Here is a 17,932-nt window from a genome sequence, read left to right on the forward strand (position 1 = left end):
GTTTAAGTAAAAGAAAGCTTGATATTTAGAGTATTCCATTTTCTTCAGCATGCTTACTTTCTCCATTTCCATATTCCGGTTCAGGCCTTTACTCTCCCCCTTTTTATGTGTTGGTTGCCACAAATTGTCCCTGTTGATGGTGGTCGAATAGGCTCCTTTCGTATTTCTTGTAGTGCAGGTCATGTATTAGAAAATTCCCTCAGCTTCTGTATGTCTGGAAAGGTCTTTATTCCTCCTTCATATCTAAAGGATATCTTTGCTGGATTTCCACCCTTTCCCTTTGAGTCTATGCTTGGCTCATAATTTCTCTCTTTCAGTAGTTTGAATATTTGGTTCCACTCCCTCCTGGCTTGTAGAGTTTCTGCTGAAAAATCTCCTGATAATCTAATGGGCTTTCCTTTGTAGGTTACCGTCTTCTTTTCCCTGGCTGCCTTGAGGATTCTTTCTTTGTCGTTGATTTGAGATAGCTTCAATACAATGTCCCTTGGAGAAGGCCTGTTGGGATTGAGGTAATTAGGTGTTCCATTTGCTTCTTGGATTCGAGGATCCAGTTCTGTCCACAAGTTTGGGAAGTTCTCATCCACAATTTGTTTGAATATATTCTCTGTTCCCTTCTCTCTTTCTTCTCCTTCTGGTATGCCTATTATTCTTATATTCCTCTTTCTGATGGAGTCAGAAAGTTGTTGTAGAGTTGTTTCATTTCTTTTAAGTCTCAAGTCTCTTCATCCATCTGTGTCATTTCTAGGTTTCTATCCTCGATGTCACTGATTCTTTCCTACATCTGGTCAACTCTACTACCTAAGCTGGTTATTTCATTCTCAATTTATTCTATTGAGTTCTTAATCTCCAGAAATTCTATTTGGTTCTTTTTTAAAATTTCAATCTCTTTCGTAAAATGCTCATGTTGTTCTTTGATTGTGTTTCTGAGTTCATTAAACAGCCTTTCCGTGTTTTGTTGCACCTCGTTGAGTTTTTTCAGAACTGCAATCTTGAATTCTCTGTCGTTTAAGTCACATATTTGCCTACCTTTAAGTTCCTTTTCTGGAGACTTTTGACTTTCTTTCTGAGCTGTCTTGTTGCCTTGGTTATTCATGGCAATTACTGATTTATTATTTCTCTTTCTAGACATCTACAGGAGTGACCTCTGCAACAGGTTGATAGGAAGAGGTCTTTCTTTTGTTTTCCAGTACTTTTGGTAGAGTGTTTTATTTTCTCTCCGACTGCAGCCTTTTTTTTCTCTCACACGATAGTGCTATGTTTTCTCTGCACTGTTCCAGCTTCTCACACAATGGGGGTATTCCCTGGGAGAAGTTCTTCTCCTCTGTTAATAGTTCACTTGGGTCACAGGGCGCAGTGTCCGTGTGGGTATGCGGAGAGCTTTTGAAGTTCCAAAGCCCTTCATGCAGCAGATTCAGAGTCCGTATGTTTCAGCAGTTCGGTTTACTCCTGCAGGGATCCTCCCAGATAGGTGGGGCCGTGGGCGGGGTGAGTTGTGAGAGGTGGCCCAGAGCAATGGCGGTGACCACCACCACAGCCGGTCCTGGTTCCACAGCTCCCTCCCCTGTGCCGGAATTAGTTGGGCTGCGAATCTGTGTCTGCGGTCCTCAGTTCTCAGAACAGCAAATATTCTGTTCTTTTGATCTGACACTGCTACTGTTCTGCTTCTAGCACCAGCCAGGTGGGGGCGGGGTGAGCTCTGGCAGGATAAGGAGGGGGCGGCTATTCTCAGTGCCTGAGGCTTCCGTTCTCTGCTCGGCAGTGAGGGCTTACACCACCATTTTCAGCCTTCTTCCCTCAGTCTTTGCTCCGAGGTCTCTGCCGTGAGCATTGGGTTCAGCCGTGTTATATGCTGCCCCCTCAGCCCTGTGGGCCATAAGCGGAGCCCTAGCAGTCTGAGTTCTTCCCTCTCCCGCAGCTGCGGTAGTTCCGGGATGCAGCGAGCTCGGAGCACGGAGCTAGGTCTGCGTCCTGCGCCTGCCCGCGCGGCTCCGTCTCCGTCTCCACACTTCTCCCTTCCCTCTTCCCCCCCCCCACTGCTCGCGCGATTAGCCCACCTTTCGGTGAATTCAGTAGTGAGCCTCTTCATCTTGTCTGTCTGCTGTGCACAGAGTCCTTTGTGGAGTTATTGTTGTTCGATTAGTTGTAAATTCCAGGGGAGCTTTACAGAGGCTCATCTCACGCCGCCGTGTTGATGATTTCTTGATTCTTTTTTTAAAGCCTATTTTCCCTTCTCTACTAAGAGGTTTTTTCAAAAAGGCTTAGGTTGGGGGCTGCTGCAGGTAGGAGGCATTGGCTGGGTCCCACTCCTCCTTTGATCATGTTTCTTTCTGGCAGTGCTATCTGCAAACTCACTGCCCTAGGCCAGATAATAAACCTCTTCTAGCCCGAATGGATGAATGAAGTCCTCCAGATGGAGAAGCAGCAGATGGACTGGGAGATGAGAACAGAGGTGGGGCAGAAGTGAAACTGACCTAGTTAGAGCAGAAAGAGGCTGCAGGGACAGTAGGAATGGCTTGGGATAGAAGTGATAAGCTTCCCAGGACAGGGAGGAGCAGAGTACTGAATGTTGTTTAAGAAGCCTTGGGAAGAACTTAGGGCCACAAAGGAGGGCTGTGTGTGGAGACTTAGTGAGCTCAGGTGTGTGTGTACATCTGTGAAAGCTGTTGCTGGGGGGTATCCTTATCAAATTTTGCCCCAATACTTAGACTTTAAAGTCACAACCTTGGAGGAAATGAGAACCAGAAAAATCTGGATCTTAGGTGTGCCAAGTGGGGAGCACCACTGAATCTTGTAAGACTGATCAGAACCAAAAATATTCTAACAGGATTCCCCAGCAGTGGGTCAAGGATAGGTCCTGGCCACCACTGGGTACCTAGCTCCCATACTAGGCACTGGGGAGGGACACAAGAAGCAAAGACTCAGATACTGCCAGTGGGCTCCATGCTGCATCAGGGCCCCATGGGAGATAAAGAAGTGCCCTTCACAGTCCCTGCCCTTCAGAAGGACACAGTCTATTTGAGGGAACACTAATCTTAGTGAAGGTAGAGTAAGTGCTTCAACCAAGTAATTATTTTTTATGCTCCTGGATCACAGAAGGTATTTCTGGCATAATTGGGGAAGGCTGTATGGAGGAGGGGGGTATTCAACTGGGCTCTGAGGTCTGGGAGGCAAGATTAGGATGAGAAGAGAGAAATGGACATTCCAGAGTGAAGGCATACAGATGGGCATAAGTTTCGCTTATGTAGGACAAAGGGGGTGACCAGCCTGACGGGATTGGAAGCCTACTGATGAGGAACATGGAAAAATCCAGCTGGATGGGATAGATTATTGAGGGCATTTTAAATTTCTTCAAGGAACTTTATCAAAATCTTCATTTTTGAAGTGGTTCGGCCATTTCCTGACTCTCCCCTTTAGCTACAAGCCCATCGTGGAATTCATCGATGCCCAATTTGAGGCTTACCTGCAGGAGGAGCTGAAGATCCGCAGGATACTGCACACCTACCACGACTCCCGCATCCATGCCTGCTTGTACTTCATCGCCCCCACGGGTCATTCCCTGAAGTCTCTGGACTTAGTGACTATGAAGAAGCTGGACAGTAAGGTATGGAGGCAGGGGTGAGGGCAGAGAGGAGGCTGGGCAAGCTGGATCACTCTTACTGGTCTCTTGTGCAAAGTAGAGGCCAGATTCTAGGAGAGGTTTTTTTGTGGCCTCTTCATTCTCTCCTTATCCCCTCTCCCTCCATAAAGATGGTGCTATTGATCCCACACCTGTGTCAAGTACTTTGTTTTACCAGCATGGGGCACAGGCTTGCCCTGAGTTATCTCTCTGCCCAGGTCCCTCTTGGGAATAAGAGTGGATACAAGCAAGATCTCTGTCCGGGTCTAAGGGCTCAGGCTTTGGCAATGAAAAGGTGTTTTTTCTTTGTTGCAGTGTTAACTGGCCTGTACTAAAATCAAACATGTAAACTTGACTTTAAAGTTATTATTCTTAGTATCAATACTGATTTTTATAATTTTTATAATACTGATTTTTATAATTGCAGCTGACATTTGTTAAACTCTCATATGCCACCACTGTGCTAAGTACTTCATGGATCAGCTCATTAAATCAACGACCCTATGAGGCAACCAACTATCATTATCCCCCATTTTATAGAGGAGAAAACTGAGGCTCTGAGAGGTTAAGTGACTTGCCCATTGTCATGTAGCTGGCTATTAGCAGAGTTTAGATTCGAATTCAGATCCCTGGCACCATGTTCTGTTGCCTCCATACCTGAGAAAGATGGCTGCAGGAATCAGGCATGTCCTGCTTTAAGAGTAACTGAAAAATGTGAATCCCACACCAGATGTAAATCAGACAATGATTCTTCATGTTAAATGATTATTTGTTGTACAAAAGAATTGACCATGGAATTCTTTAAAAAACCTAATACTGGTACGTTTTCCTCCTAATATTTTGTAGGTGCCTGACACTGTGATGAGCACTTTATATACATTATTTTATCTTTCTAGTATCCAGTGTGGTGGATACTATTATTATTCCCATTTTACACATGAGACACAGAGTCAAAAATCTTGCTCAGCTTTAGACAACTTGTTATGGGCCTGAGATTCAGACTGAACTCTCTCATACTCCATGGTATTTTTTTTTTACAAAAATCTAATTTATATGCAGTGATTTAGTAGCACATCCACTATAAAACTGAATTTCAGCTATAATCAAAATAGGAGCAATTTTCCCGCAATGAGCTCACCGCCCGTGAGTAATTGACTGTTCTGGAAATGTTGTCATACCCCGCAATGACCTGTACAGGGCAGCAGAGAACCAGTCCGCTGGTGAGGGGGCAGGTACATAAGCAGCCTTTGGTATATGTTTATAGTGTTTCCATGGAGATGTGATAAAAAGTGACAAGGAGGGCGGCCGGTTGGCTCACTGGTTAGAGCACGATGCTCATATCACTAAGGTTGCTGGTTTGATTCCCACATGGATCAGTGAGCTGTGCCCTCCACCACTAGATTGAAAACAGCAACTTGACATGGAGCTGATGGGTCCTGGAAAAACACACTGTTCCCCAATATTCCCCAATAAAAAATAAAAAATACATCACAGGGGTTGGCCTGGTGGCTCAGGTGGTTGGAGCTCCCTGCTCCTAACACTGAAGGCTGACGGTTCGATACCCACATGGACCAGTGGGCTCTCAACCACAAGGTTGCCGGTTCGATTCCTCGAATCCCGCAAGGGATGGTGGGCTGCGCCCCCTGCAACTAAGATTGAAAGGAAAACAACTTGACTTGGGAAAAGCCCTGGAAATACACACTGTTCCCCAATAAAATCCTGTTCCCCTTCCTCAATAAAATCTTAAAATAAATAAATAAATAAATCACAGAACAACAACAACAAAAAGTGACAAGGAGAGTTGGCTCTGCCTGGTGTTTCAGATCCAAGTTTAGCCTTATTCTTAAGTCCGGAGTCTTAACTATGAGCTGTCTACCAGCTAAGATCCAAATTAATGGGCTCTGTGGTATCTTAATATCAAAGTCACTGCTCAGGTGATTTGAAGCAGAAAGATCACAGTTGATAATCTGTGGTTGACAAGAGGTGAGGGCTTTGCCCCCTCACCCACCCACCCTCCCAAAAAAGACTTCAAGGGAGGTCCCTCCAAGGTCTAATGTTTGCTTGACTTAGCACCTGAAGCCCTGTGTGGTATCAGCCTTTAGAGGCGCTCCTGAGGCAAAGTGCAAAAGAGGCAGAATTTGTCTCCCAGCCCTCCATTTCAGAGCTCTTTTCAGGACCCCAGCTCCATCCATGCCACCCCATTGGAAGCTGCTGGCAGGAACGACTGAGTTCTCCGTGTGAACCTTGGGGGTGCTCTGTCTCACTAAATCACATGCATTTCAAGTTCCTTTACCTTCCAGCAACAAAAGCCTTGTCCCTTCTTGGAGGAATTTCAAGGATCAGGGTTCAAGTGGCTTGAACTGAGGGCAGCATTAGGCCTTTCTCCTGCTGCCTGAAATTGGGCGTTAATGCCTGCTTTCTTTATGCAGAAATTAACCACAAGACTCAGACAGTATAACTCTTTGCATATGTCTCGGATCAAATTGGAAACTGAGAGGGTCTTCTTCACCTAACTGGATTGGTTCATCAGTGTTTGCTGCCAGAAATAAGGCCAGATGTGCATTTTCACTGAGCTCCACCCTGCCTCCCCTTCCTGCCATAACCTATGTGGGTCTCCATCACACTGGCTGGGGCTAGCCTGCACTGGATGGGTTGGGGCAGTTAGCAAGGAGTTGCCATTTCTCCCCTTGTCAACCACAGATTATCAACTGTCATCTGTCAGCTTCAAATCACCTGAGCAGTGACTTTGATATTAAGATATCCCACAGCCCATCAATTTGGATCTTAGCTGGTAGGCAGCTCATGGTTAAGATTCTAGACTTAAGAATAAGGCTAAACTTGGATCTGGATCCCAGTTCTGCTACTTATCTGCTCTGTGGCCTTGGACAAGTTATTTAGCCTCTCTATGCGTCAATTTCTCATTGGTAAAATAATGGTAATGATACCCCCTGGGAGGGTTATTGTCAGGATTAATTGTTTTAATCCATGTAAAGCACTTACTTCAGTGCCCGATACTTTGTAAGCACTCATTGTCATTTATTATGTTGTTATTTGGCTTCCAGAGGTGGCCAGTCCTAGACCACTGGGTTGAGCTGCTCCCTCTGGCAGCTGGTGGAAGTCCTAGGCCATGCTGCTATAGTTGCAGGTTACCAACAATGATCCCACTTTGCTCCCTCCCTTCCCTAGGTGAACATCATCCCCATCATTGCCAAATCAGATGCAGTTTCTAAGAGTGAGCTAACAAAGTTCAAGATCAAAATCACCAGCGAGCTTGTCAGCAATGGGGTCCAGATCTACCAGTTCCCTACAGATGATGAGTCAGTGGCAGAGATCAACGGAACCATGAATGTGAGTGGGGGCACAGGGGTTCAACTTGCTGGCCACTTGCTCTTTATTTCTATTATTAGTTCACCAAATTAGCAGTCAAACTTCTTCACCATTTATCTTAGTGTACTCAACTCTTGGTTATCTGAGTCTCAGGTATCAGTGAGAGAGAATCCAAAACCAAACAGATCCTCTCTCCTAGCCCCTCTCTCCTAGCTGTGGCTACTTCAAAGCCTCAGAGATTAATACCATGTTTCCCCGGAAATAAGACCTAGCTGGACCATCAGCTCTAATGAGTCATTAGGAACAAAAATTAATGTAATACCGGGTCTTATATTAGATAAGATCCAGTCTTATATTATAGTAAAGTAAGACCAGGTCTTATATTAATTTTTGCTCAATAAGACACATTAGAGCTGATGGTCTGGCTGGGTCTTATTTTCGGGGAAACGCGGTAGCCAGAGACTAAGGCAGGGAAAGGCTGACTCCAGGAAGAGTCTGAAGCAGGAGATTCAGACCTCTCTCCCTTCCACCCTCCACTTTGATGCTGCTCGGTCTAGGCCAGGAAGCCCCCAGGGACATTCTTTGTCTCTGACCCAAACAGTGCGGTGACAATTGACAGCAGTTCAAGAAGGAAAGGCTAAACAAGTTGGCTGGCTTGGGACATTCAAGGATAATCTATACTCAGATAATCAAGCCCTCTGCCTCTGGCAGGAAAAATGATATATAGCCTCCAATTTTCCTGGTGACTAGAGAAATGTTAGTTTCAAGTTTCACTGTTATGCTTTGGCTTATTATTAAATGTGAATGAATTTAAAGAAACCAACTTTCCATCTTGCCTCTCCTCCCCTTCTTCCCCCCATTAGAGGAATGAGTAATGAAGAAGGCAGAAAGTCAAACATCTCCTTGTGATTTTTCACAATGTGTTGATGCTGTTGCCCTGAAATCTTCAATGTTGTGATTTCAAGGAGCCAGCTAATAACTTTCAGAAAGCCTCTGCTTTGGGAACAGATTTCTTTTTCTCTATTGAGAGGCATCAGTTTTTCCTAATGACATAATGCCTGGGTATAGCCAAACTCAGGAAAACCTTGTAATAAAAGCCATTTTTAGAAAACTTTTCCTGCTGCTGCTGCTGCCCCAAAAGTTATCGTTATAGCATCAGCTGACACCTCCGATGAATTGGCCAACAAATTAGCACAGCAGGGCAGAAGTCATTGTCTCGCCTGACTTCCCACCCATCAGTATACCCGATATGTTTGTTATTAGAAGTCCCTCATCATCTTTGACAAATCTGGCCCAAAAGTAAGGCTATGCAGATTGTGTTAGGTGGAGTTATACCTCTGATCAGTCGTGAGCATTAAGAGAAAAAAAAATATCAGTGCTTATCCTGTCAAGCTGTCAGGGTGTTTGAATGGAAACCAGGTTCTGTCATAATGAGAAAACCTGAAAGGGTTCCTAGCCTACAGAAAAACGGGAGGTAGAGAGTAGTGTCATCTGATGTCACTAGCACTGATGTCTGGAAGCACCTGTCACCTCAGAACATCGGGCCCCGTGGATATACCTTCAAACTTGGGTTCCCTAAGTCACCAAGCAATTTTCAGGCTGTGGTTTGCTTTGCTTAGAAAGGGGCTAAGAGTGCTCAGCAGTTTCAAGGTGTCACACAAAACTACATTTCACTGTTACCTAACTCAAGTTTGGTGCCGATTACTGCCCAAAGAGCCCCAAAAAACTAGAGTGACATGGGTTGGTGAGGAGAAAAATGTCATTTATTCTAGATGTCCGCAGCTAGAGAAGATGGCAGACTAATGTCTAAAACCCACCTTCGTGGAGCCAAAATGATTAAGAGGTTTTATTGGCAGGTAAATGGGAAAGAACAAAGGAAAGCAGGCCTCCGGGCTAATAGTTGAGAAGTCATCTCCTGCGGTCTTCTGAGGCCTCAGGTCTGCCTCAAAGTTATGTTCAATCTCATTGTCCATAGCCATCTGCAAAAAACTGCTAGGGAGTTGTGATCATGGGTCCAGGCGCCTGAGGATTAAAGAAGCTGCTCTTTTTAGGTTAGGATGTTGTTCATTAATGAGGTATGGGCAGCCTTGGAGAAGGAAACACACTGAGTTCTTCAGTTAATCAGTGGGAAGAGAAACAAAGAGGAAACAGCTGGATATCAGTATGGATCAAACTGCAAACTAGCTAAGTTTAATTATATTATTGATCTACCAAATTTCACCCTTAGCAACTGCATTTTGGATCAGGGGTGACAACCATTGTGGCCTCTGCTCTCAGCTCAGCTCTGTCCTCCTATTTGAACCTAGGATAGGCACGGCCTTAAGGGTGGAAACTTCTCATGCTATGAAGCAGTTCTCAACCACATTGTATGGGCTATGAAAGGGTTCTGGGTCCTTTCTTACAATAGTCGAAAGTTTGCCAGTGTTTCACTTTGAAAAACTAATTTTTTTCCTTTTTTAAAATTAAAGCATAGTTGACATACAATATCATATTAGTTTCAGGTGTACAACATAGTGATTTGACATTTATATTCCTTATGATATGATCACCCCATAAGTCTAGTAACCATCTGTCACCACACAAAGTTATTACAATAATATTGGTTATTTTTCTTATGCTGTACATTACATCCCCATGACTTATTATTTTTTATAACTGGAGGTTTAGTGGATTTAGGGTTGTCCCTATAAAAACATCTCTCATTCCCTGGCATTCCACCACACTTTTCTGAGTGGGAAAGAGAGGGGTGGCCTCCCAGCTAGTGTGCCTGGAATTGGGCATGCCTGTGAGAGGGAGGCATTCATGTGAATGCTGTGTGTTACATGTGTTGTGATGGGGATAGGGTGGGGAGTCACTGCTATAAAATACATACACAGAATTGCCTAGCCTGCCCAACACCACTACAACTGTGTCGAAAGTTCCCAGGGTTTTTGGAAAAGCCATGGTATGTGATGCTGCATCATCAGAGACCTGGGCTTGGGTGGTAGGAAGAATGGCTTCTGGCCTTTCAATTCTGGATTTGACTTCAGCACCACAGCTTCAGCCACCCCAGCCAATTACCATGGGAACTGGATTGGAAGCAGTGGAAGAAGCCTCTTGTGTAAGTGGGGAAAACCATACAGCCATTCTGTTGCTTACCACTAAGGATTTTCATGGCAGGAAATGAAAATAATGAGATCTCAGCCTCCCCCTTGGCTTATGGGTGGCTCTTAAAACCCTGATTTCAGATTGAGGGGGCAAGAGAAGGGAGTGAGAGGTCTTGTAGCATACTACTTCCAACTTAACATTCTGATAGCTCTCAAAGTTGTAGACTTTCATACTAAAAATTGCTGTGTTCTTCACATTGAATCTTGTTCTTGGAGTGGCTCAAACCATGGCCAGGGACCAGGAAATAGGTCCAGTTACTCTATCAGCTCAGTTGGTTGGTTATCAGTGAGGTCTTGGGTTTGACTCCTGCCTGGGTGACCAGTAGGGTCACAGGAAGACTCACAGGCACAAGCTTGTCCCTTCTCCTGAGGCAGTAGTCCCATTTCCATTGTACACACTTTGGTGGGAATCACCAAGGATTGACTTAAGAGGGAATCGAGCAATGCTCTTGCTTACTCGCCAGTGGGAGCCTGATATGGGGGCAAAAAGCATGACTGGGAAATACTGTCTACCCTGGGAGGAAGCCACAACCAGTTGGGATATTATCAGACGAGGAGGAAAGTGTCCTGAGTTTCTCTTTCACCGAGCTGAGGTGAACGATCATCTACCTTCCCAAGTATAATGGATGTGGCCGAACCAGAATGGAATAATTCATGCCAATTGGATCATCAAACACTTTAAAGAGTGCCGAGAGGAATTTTCTTCTTTTTTTTAATTTATTGGGGTGACAATTGTTAGTAAAATTACATAGATTTCAGGTGTACAATTCTGTATCAGATCATCTATAAATTACATTGTGTGTGCACCACCCGGAGTCAGTTCTCCTTCCCTCACCATATATTGGATCCCCCTTACCCTCATCTCCCACCCCCACCCCCCTTACCCTCTGGTAACCACTAAACTATTGTCTGTGTCCATGAGGTTTGTTTCTCATTTGTTTGTCTTGTTCTTTTGTTGTTTTTGGTTTATATACCACATATCAGTGAAATCATATGGTTCTCGGCTTTTTCTGTCTGACTTATTTCGCTTAGCGTTATACTCTCAAGATCCATCCATGTTGTCACAAATGTTCCTATATCATCTTTTCTTTCCACCGAATAATATTCCATTGTGTATATATACGACAACTTCTTTATCCATTCCTCTATCGAAGGACATTTTGGTTGTTTCCATGTCTTGGCCACCATAAACAACGCTGCGATGAACATTGGAGCACACGTGTCTTTTTGTGTAGATGTTTTCAGATTTTTTGGGTAGATGCCCAGGAGAGGGATTGCTGGGTCATATGGTAATTCTATTCGTAATTTTTTGAGGAACCTCCACACTGCCTTCCATAACGGCTGCACCAGTCTTCATTCCCACCAACAGTGTATGAGAGTTCCTTTTTCTCCACAGCCTCTCCAACACTTGTTACTATTTGTCTTATTGATGGTAGCCATTCTGACTCGGGTGAGGTAATATCTCATTGTGGTTTTTATTTGCATTTCTCTGATGATTAGTGATGTTGAGCATTTTTTCATATGTCTATTTGCCATTTGTATGTCCTCTTTGGAGAATTGTCTCTTCAGGTCCTCTGCCCATTTTTCAATTGGGTTGTTTGTTTTTTTGTTGTTGAGTTTCATGAGTTCCTGATATATTTTGGATATTAGCCCCTTATCGGAGGCACTGTTTGCAAAAATCTTCTCCCATTCAGTTGGTTGCCTCTTTATTTTGTCGATGGTTTCTTTCGCTGTGCAGAAGCTTTTACGTTTCATATAGTCCCATTCGTTGACTTTAGCTTTTACTTCCATTGCCTTTGGAGTCAAATTCATAAAATGCTCTTTGAACCCACGGTCCCTAAGTTTAGTACCTATGTTTTCTTCTATGCAGTTTATTGTGTCAGGTCTTATGCTTAAGTCTTTGATCCATTTTGAATTAATTTTGGTACATGGTGACAGATAGCAGTCCAGTTTCATTCTTTTGCATGTGGCTTTCCAATTCTCCCAGCACCATTTATTGAAGAGGCTGTCTTTCCTCCATTGTATGTTTTTAGCTTCTTTGTCAAAAATTATCTGTCCATATTTATGTGGTTTTATTTCTGGGTTCTCAATTCTATTCCATTGGTCTATGTGTCTGTTTTTCTGCCAATACCATGCTGTTTTGATGATTGTACCCCTGTAGTACAAGCTAAAGTCAGGGAGTGTGATACCTCCAGTATTGTTCTTTTTTCTTAAAATTGCTTTGGCTATTCGGGGTCTTTTGTGGTCCCAAAGAAATCTGATGATTTTTTGTTCTATTTCTTTAAAAAATGCCATTGGGATTTTGATGGGGATTACATTAAATCTGTATATTGCTTTGGGTAATATGGCCATTTTAACTATGTTGATTCTTCCAATCCATGAGCACAGAATGTCTTTCCATTTTTTTTTGTGTCTTCTTCAATTTCTTTCAAAAATGTCTTATACTTTTCAGCATATAGGTCCTTCACATCCTTGGTTAAGTTTATTTCTAGGTATTTTATTCTTTTTGCTGCAATTGCAAAAGGAATTGTTTTTTGTATTTCTTTTTCTGAGATTTCATTGTTAGTATATAGGAATGAATGGACTTTTGTACGTTGATTTTGTAGCCAGCAACTTTACTGTATTCGTTGATTGTTTCTAATAGCTTTTTGGTGGAGTCTTTAGGGTTTTCTATATATAGCATCATGTCTTCTGCAAAGAGTGACAATTTAACGTCCTCATTCCCAATTTGGATGCCTTTTATTTCATTCTCTTGCCCGATTGCTCTGGCAAGGACTTCCAACACTATGTTGAAAAGCAGAAGTGATAGGGAACAGCCCTGTCGTGTTCCTGAACGTAGAGCAAAGGGCTTCAGTTTTTCACCATTAATTATGAGATTAGCTGATGGCTTGTCATATATGGCCTTTATTATGTTAAGGTATTTTCCTTCTATACCTATTTTATTAAGTGTTTTAATCATAAATGGATGTTGTATCTTGTCAAATGCTTTTTCTGCATCAATTGATATAATCATATGATTTTTGTCCTTTATTTTGTTTATGTGATGCATCACATTGATGGATTTGCGGATGTTGTACCATCCTTGTGCCCTGGGGATGAACCCCACTTGGTCGTGATGAATGATCTTTTTAATGCATCGTTGTATTCGATTTGCTAGAATTTTGTTTAGGATTTTTGCATCTGTATTCATCAGAGATATTGGTCTGTAGTTTTGTTTATTTTGTGTTGTCCTTACCAGGTTTTGGTATCAGGGTAATGTTGGTCTCATAAAATGAGTTAGGGAGTACTGTCTCTCCTTCAATTTTTTGGAAGAGTTTGAGCAAGATTGGTATTAGGTCCTCTTTGAAGGTTTGCGAGAATTCACTAGTGAAGCCATCTGGTCCCAGACTTTTGCTTTTGGAAAGGTTTGGGATGACTGATTCAATTTCATTACTGGTGATCGGTCTGTTTAGATTTTCCAGTTCTTCATGGCTCAGCATTGGAAGGCTATATGTTTCTAAGAACTTGTCCATTTCTTCTAGGTTATTGAATTTGGTGGCATGTAGTCCTTCATAGAATTCTTGAATGATCCTTTTTATTTCTGTGGTGCCCGTGATAAGTTCTCCTTTTTCATTTCTGATTTTGTTAATTAGTGTCTTCTCTCTTTTTATCTTAGTGAGTCTAGCCAACGGTTTGTCAACTTTGTTAATCTTTTCAAAGAACCAGCTCTTTGTCATATTAATTTTTTTCTATTGTCTTTTTGTTGTCTATTTCATTTAGTTCTGCTCTGATTTTTGTTATTTCCTTTCTTCCGGTGACCTTGGGTTTCACGATGGTTCTTCTTTTTCTGGTTCTTTAAGGTGTAACATGTGGTTATTTTTTGGAGATTTTTCTTGTTTCTGGAGATAGGTCTGTAATGATATAAATTTCCCTCTTAAAACTGCTTTCACTGCATCCCAAACATTTTGGTAGGATGTATTTTTATTGTCATTTGTTTCTATGTATCTTTTGATCTCTCCTCGAATTTCTTCTTTGACCCGGTTGTTCGTTAAAAGTATGTTGTTTAATCTCCATGTATTTGTGTTTTTTCCTGCTTTCTTTTTACAGTTGATATCCAATTTCAAAGCCTTGTGATCAGAGAATATGCTTGGTATGATTTCAATCTTCTTAAATTTGCTGAGGCTGATTTTATGTCCCAATATATGGTCTATCCTTGAGAATGTTCCATGTACACTAGAAAAAAATGTGTAGTCTGATGTTTTAGGATGACGTGCTCTATATATGTCAATTATGTCCATTTCATCTAATGTGTCATTTAGGGCTGCTATTTCGTTATTTATTTTCTGTTCGGATGATCTATCCATAGCTGTCAGTGATGTATTTAGGTCCCCTAGTATAATTGTGTTTTGGTCAATTTCTCCCTTTAGTTCCGTTAGTAATTGCTTGGTGTATTTCGGTGCTCCCTGATTGGGGGCATAAATATTGATGACTGTTATGTCTTCTTGTTGTATAGTCTCTTTTACCATTATGAAATGTCCATCTTTGTCTCTTGTTATCTTTTTCACCCTGAAGTCTGTTTCATCTCATATCATTATGGCTACACCTGATTTTCTCTGGGTACCATTTGCTTGGAGTGTCAATTTCCACCCTTTCACTTTGAGTCTATGCTTGTCCTTGTAGCTGAGATGTGTCTCCTGGAGACTGCAGATGGTTGGGTTTAGTTTTTTGATCCCATCTGCTACTCTGTGCCTTTTCATTGGTGAGTTCAGTCCATTTACATTGAAGGTGATTATTGATATGTGAGGATTTCCTGTCATTCTATCTTTAGTTTTCTGGTAAGGCTGTGTCTCCATTGTTTCTTTGCCTTTTTGTTGTTGTCTATTATTTCTGCATGGTGGTATTCTGTGATGTTTCCTTCTGTTTCTTCTTTTATTACAGTATGTATTTCAGTTCTGGATCTTTTTTGAGTGGTTACCCTTAAGTTTAAGTAAAAGAAAGTTTGATATTTAGAGTATTCCATTTTCTTTAGCACGCTTACTTTCTCCATTCCCATATTCCGGTTCATGCCTTGACTCTCCCCCTTTTTATGTGTTGGTTGCCACAAATTGTCCCTGTTGATGGTGGTCGAATAGCTTCCTTTAGTATTTCTTTTAGTGCATATCGTGTATTAGAAAATTCCGTAAGCTTCTGTATGTCAGGAAAGGTCTTTATTCCTCCTTCATATCTAAAGGATATCTTTGCTTGATATGTTATTCTTGGCTCATAATTTCTCTCTTTCAGTAGTTTCAATACTTGGTTCCACTCCCTCCTGGCTTGTAGAGTTTCTGCTGAAAAATCTGATGATAATCTAATGGGCTTTCCTTTGTAGGTTACCGTCTTCTTTTCCCTGGCTGCCTTGAGGATTCTTTCTTTGTCGTTGATTTTAGACAGCTTCGATACAATATGCCTTGGAGAAGGCCTGTTGGGATTGAGGTAATTAGGTGTTCTATTTGCTTCTTGGATTCGAGGATCCAGTTCTGTCCACAAGTTTGGGAAGTTCTCATCCACAATTTGTTTGACTATATTCTCTGTTCCCTTCTCTCTTTCTTCTCCTTTGGTATGCCCATTATTCTTATATTGCTCTTTCTGATGGAGTCAGAAAGTTCTTGTACAGTTACTTCATCTCTTTTAAGTCTTAAGTCTCTTTCTTCTTCCATCTATGTAATTTCCAGGTTTCTATCTTCATTGTCACTGATTCTTTCCTACATCTGGTCAACTCTACTACCTAAGCTGGTTATTTCATTCTTAATTTCTTCTATTGAGTTCTTAATCTCCAGAAATTCTATTTGGTTCTTTTTTAAAATTTCAATCTCTTTCATAAAATGCTCATGTTGTTCTTTGATTGCGTTTCTGAGTTCATTAAACTGCCTTTCCGTGTTTTCTTGCATCTTGTTGAGCTTTTTCAGAACTGCAATCTTGAATTCTCTGTCGTTTAAGTCACATATTTGCCTATCTTTAAGTTCCTTTTCTGGAGACTTTTCACTTTCTTTCTGAGTTGTCTTGTTGCCTTGGTTATTCATGGCAATTACTGATTTATTATTTCTCTTCCTAGACATCTACAGGAGTGGCTTCTGCAACAGGTTGATAGCAAGAGATCTTTCTTTTGTTTTCCAGTACTTGTTGGTAGAGTGTTTTATTTTCTCTCCGACTGCAGCCTTTTTTTTCTCTCACATGATAGTGCTATGTTTTCTCTGCACTATTCCAGCTTCTCACACAATGGGGGTATTCCCTGGGAGAAGTGCTTCTCCTCTGTTAATAGTTCGCTTGGGTCACAGGGCGTAGTGTCCGTGTGGGTATGCGGAGAGCTTTTGAAGTACTAAAGCTCTTCCTGCACCAGATTCAGAGCCGGTATATTTCAGCAGTTGTGTTTACTCCTGCAGGGATCCGCCCAGATAGGTGGGGCGGGGGGTGGGGTGAGTTTTGAGAGGTGGCCCAGAGCAATGGTGGCGACCACCACCACAGCTGGTTCTGCTTCCACAGCTCCCTCCCCTTTGCCTGAACTAGTTGGGCTGGAATCTGTGTCTGCGGTCCACAGTTCTCAGAACAGCAAATATTCTGTTCTTTTGATCTGACACTGCTACTTTTCTGCTTCTAGCATCGGCCAGGTGGGGGCGGGGCGAGCTCTGGGAGGGTAGAGAGGGGGCGGCTATTCTCAGTGCCTGAGGCTTCTGTTCTCTGCAGGGCAGTGAGGGCTTAAATCACTGTTTTCAGCCTTCTTTCCTCAGTCTTTGCTCCGAGGTCTCTGCCGTGAGCTTTCGGTGAGCGTTGGGTTCAGCCTTGTTAAATGCTGCCCCCTCAGCCCTGTGGGCCATAAGTGGAGCCCTAGCAGTCCGAGTTCTTCCCTCTCCCGCAGCTGCGGTAGTTCCGGGATGCAGCGAGCTCGGAGCACGGAGCTAGGTCTGCGTCCTGCGCCCGCCCACGCGGCTCTGTCTCCGCACTTCTCCCTTCCCTCTTCCCTCCGCCCCCCCCCTCCCCGCCACTGCTCGCGCCATTAGCCCACCTTTCGGTGAATTCAGTAGTGGGCCTCTTCGTCTTGTCTGTCTGCTATAAAGGGAGTCCTTTGTGGAGTTGTTGTTGTTCGATTAGTTGTAAATTCCAGGGGAGCTTTACAGAGGCTCACCTCACGCCGCCATTTTGATGACCTGCCGAGAGGAATTTAAGGTAGACATGAGACAGGAAAAGTAGTGAATCTGGCATTAGATTTCCAAAATGAAGCTTGAAGCTATCTCTTGTTGAAGTTTTCTGAGACTGGGGCATCTGACCTCTGGGGGGGTACCTCATCAGAAGTCTCCTAGGTAAGAGAGTGTCATGCAGGGCATCCGGCGGGGTCTCTGCTCCCGCTCCCCACATAAGAACGCAGGATATGGTGAGGCCAAAAAGGAACACCCATGGAGCCATAGATAGGGGAGTCATATTACTATATTCTCGCTGGCAGCTGGATTGGAGACACAGGAACCAGGAGCCACACTGTTCGCAACCCTCACTGCTCCACTTGCGGGCTCAGCCACCATCTTCTTGCTAGTCCCATTTGCTGCTAGCGTAGCCACGGAAGTTATATTAGTGGCTAATGGCTCACTGGTTACAGCTGACAGCCAACTAGCTACAACTGATGGCCATCCAATTACAGTTGATGGCCATTTACTGCCTGAGCCAGCACCTTTCCACGTGAGGCCGAAAGCCTGGAAACTCCACTCCTGGCTCTGTCCCCATACTCCACCCCTACAGGGTCTCGCCTCACAATCTATGTGACAAGTGTCTTTCACGAGGGGCCTTGTGCGAGGAGCCTGGAGGTGAATGCAATATCCTGGACATGGCCAGGCTCTCT

The 17,932-nt window shown here is 43.1% G+C and overlaps 1 protein-coding gene across 6 annotated transcripts in view; it reads left to right on the plus strand.

The window, feature by feature from the left end:
• Positions 1-17,932, plus strand: part of SEPTIN6 (septin 6) — a 99,405-nt gene that overhangs the window by 53,667 nt on the left and 27,806 nt on the right. For all 6 annotated transcript variants that reach the window (XM_033107807.1, XM_033107798.1, XM_033107816.1 and 3 more), the window contains exons 4-5: positions 3,415-3,601; positions 6,803-6,964. In XM_033107807.1, the coding sequence (XP_032963698.1) occupies positions 3,415-3,601; positions 6,803-6,964 (349 nt within the window). The remainder of the gene's footprint in view (positions 1-3,414; positions 3,602-6,802; positions 6,965-17,932) is intronic.

Source organism: Rhinolophus ferrumequinum, chromosome X (genome assembly GCF_004115265.2).
Source record: "Rhinolophus ferrumequinum isolate MPI-CBG mRhiFer1 chromosome X, mRhiFer1_v1.p, whole genome shotgun sequence".
In the NCBI taxonomy this organism is placed as follows: domain Eukaryota; kingdom Metazoa; phylum Chordata; class Mammalia; order Chiroptera; family Rhinolophidae; genus Rhinolophus; species Rhinolophus ferrumequinum.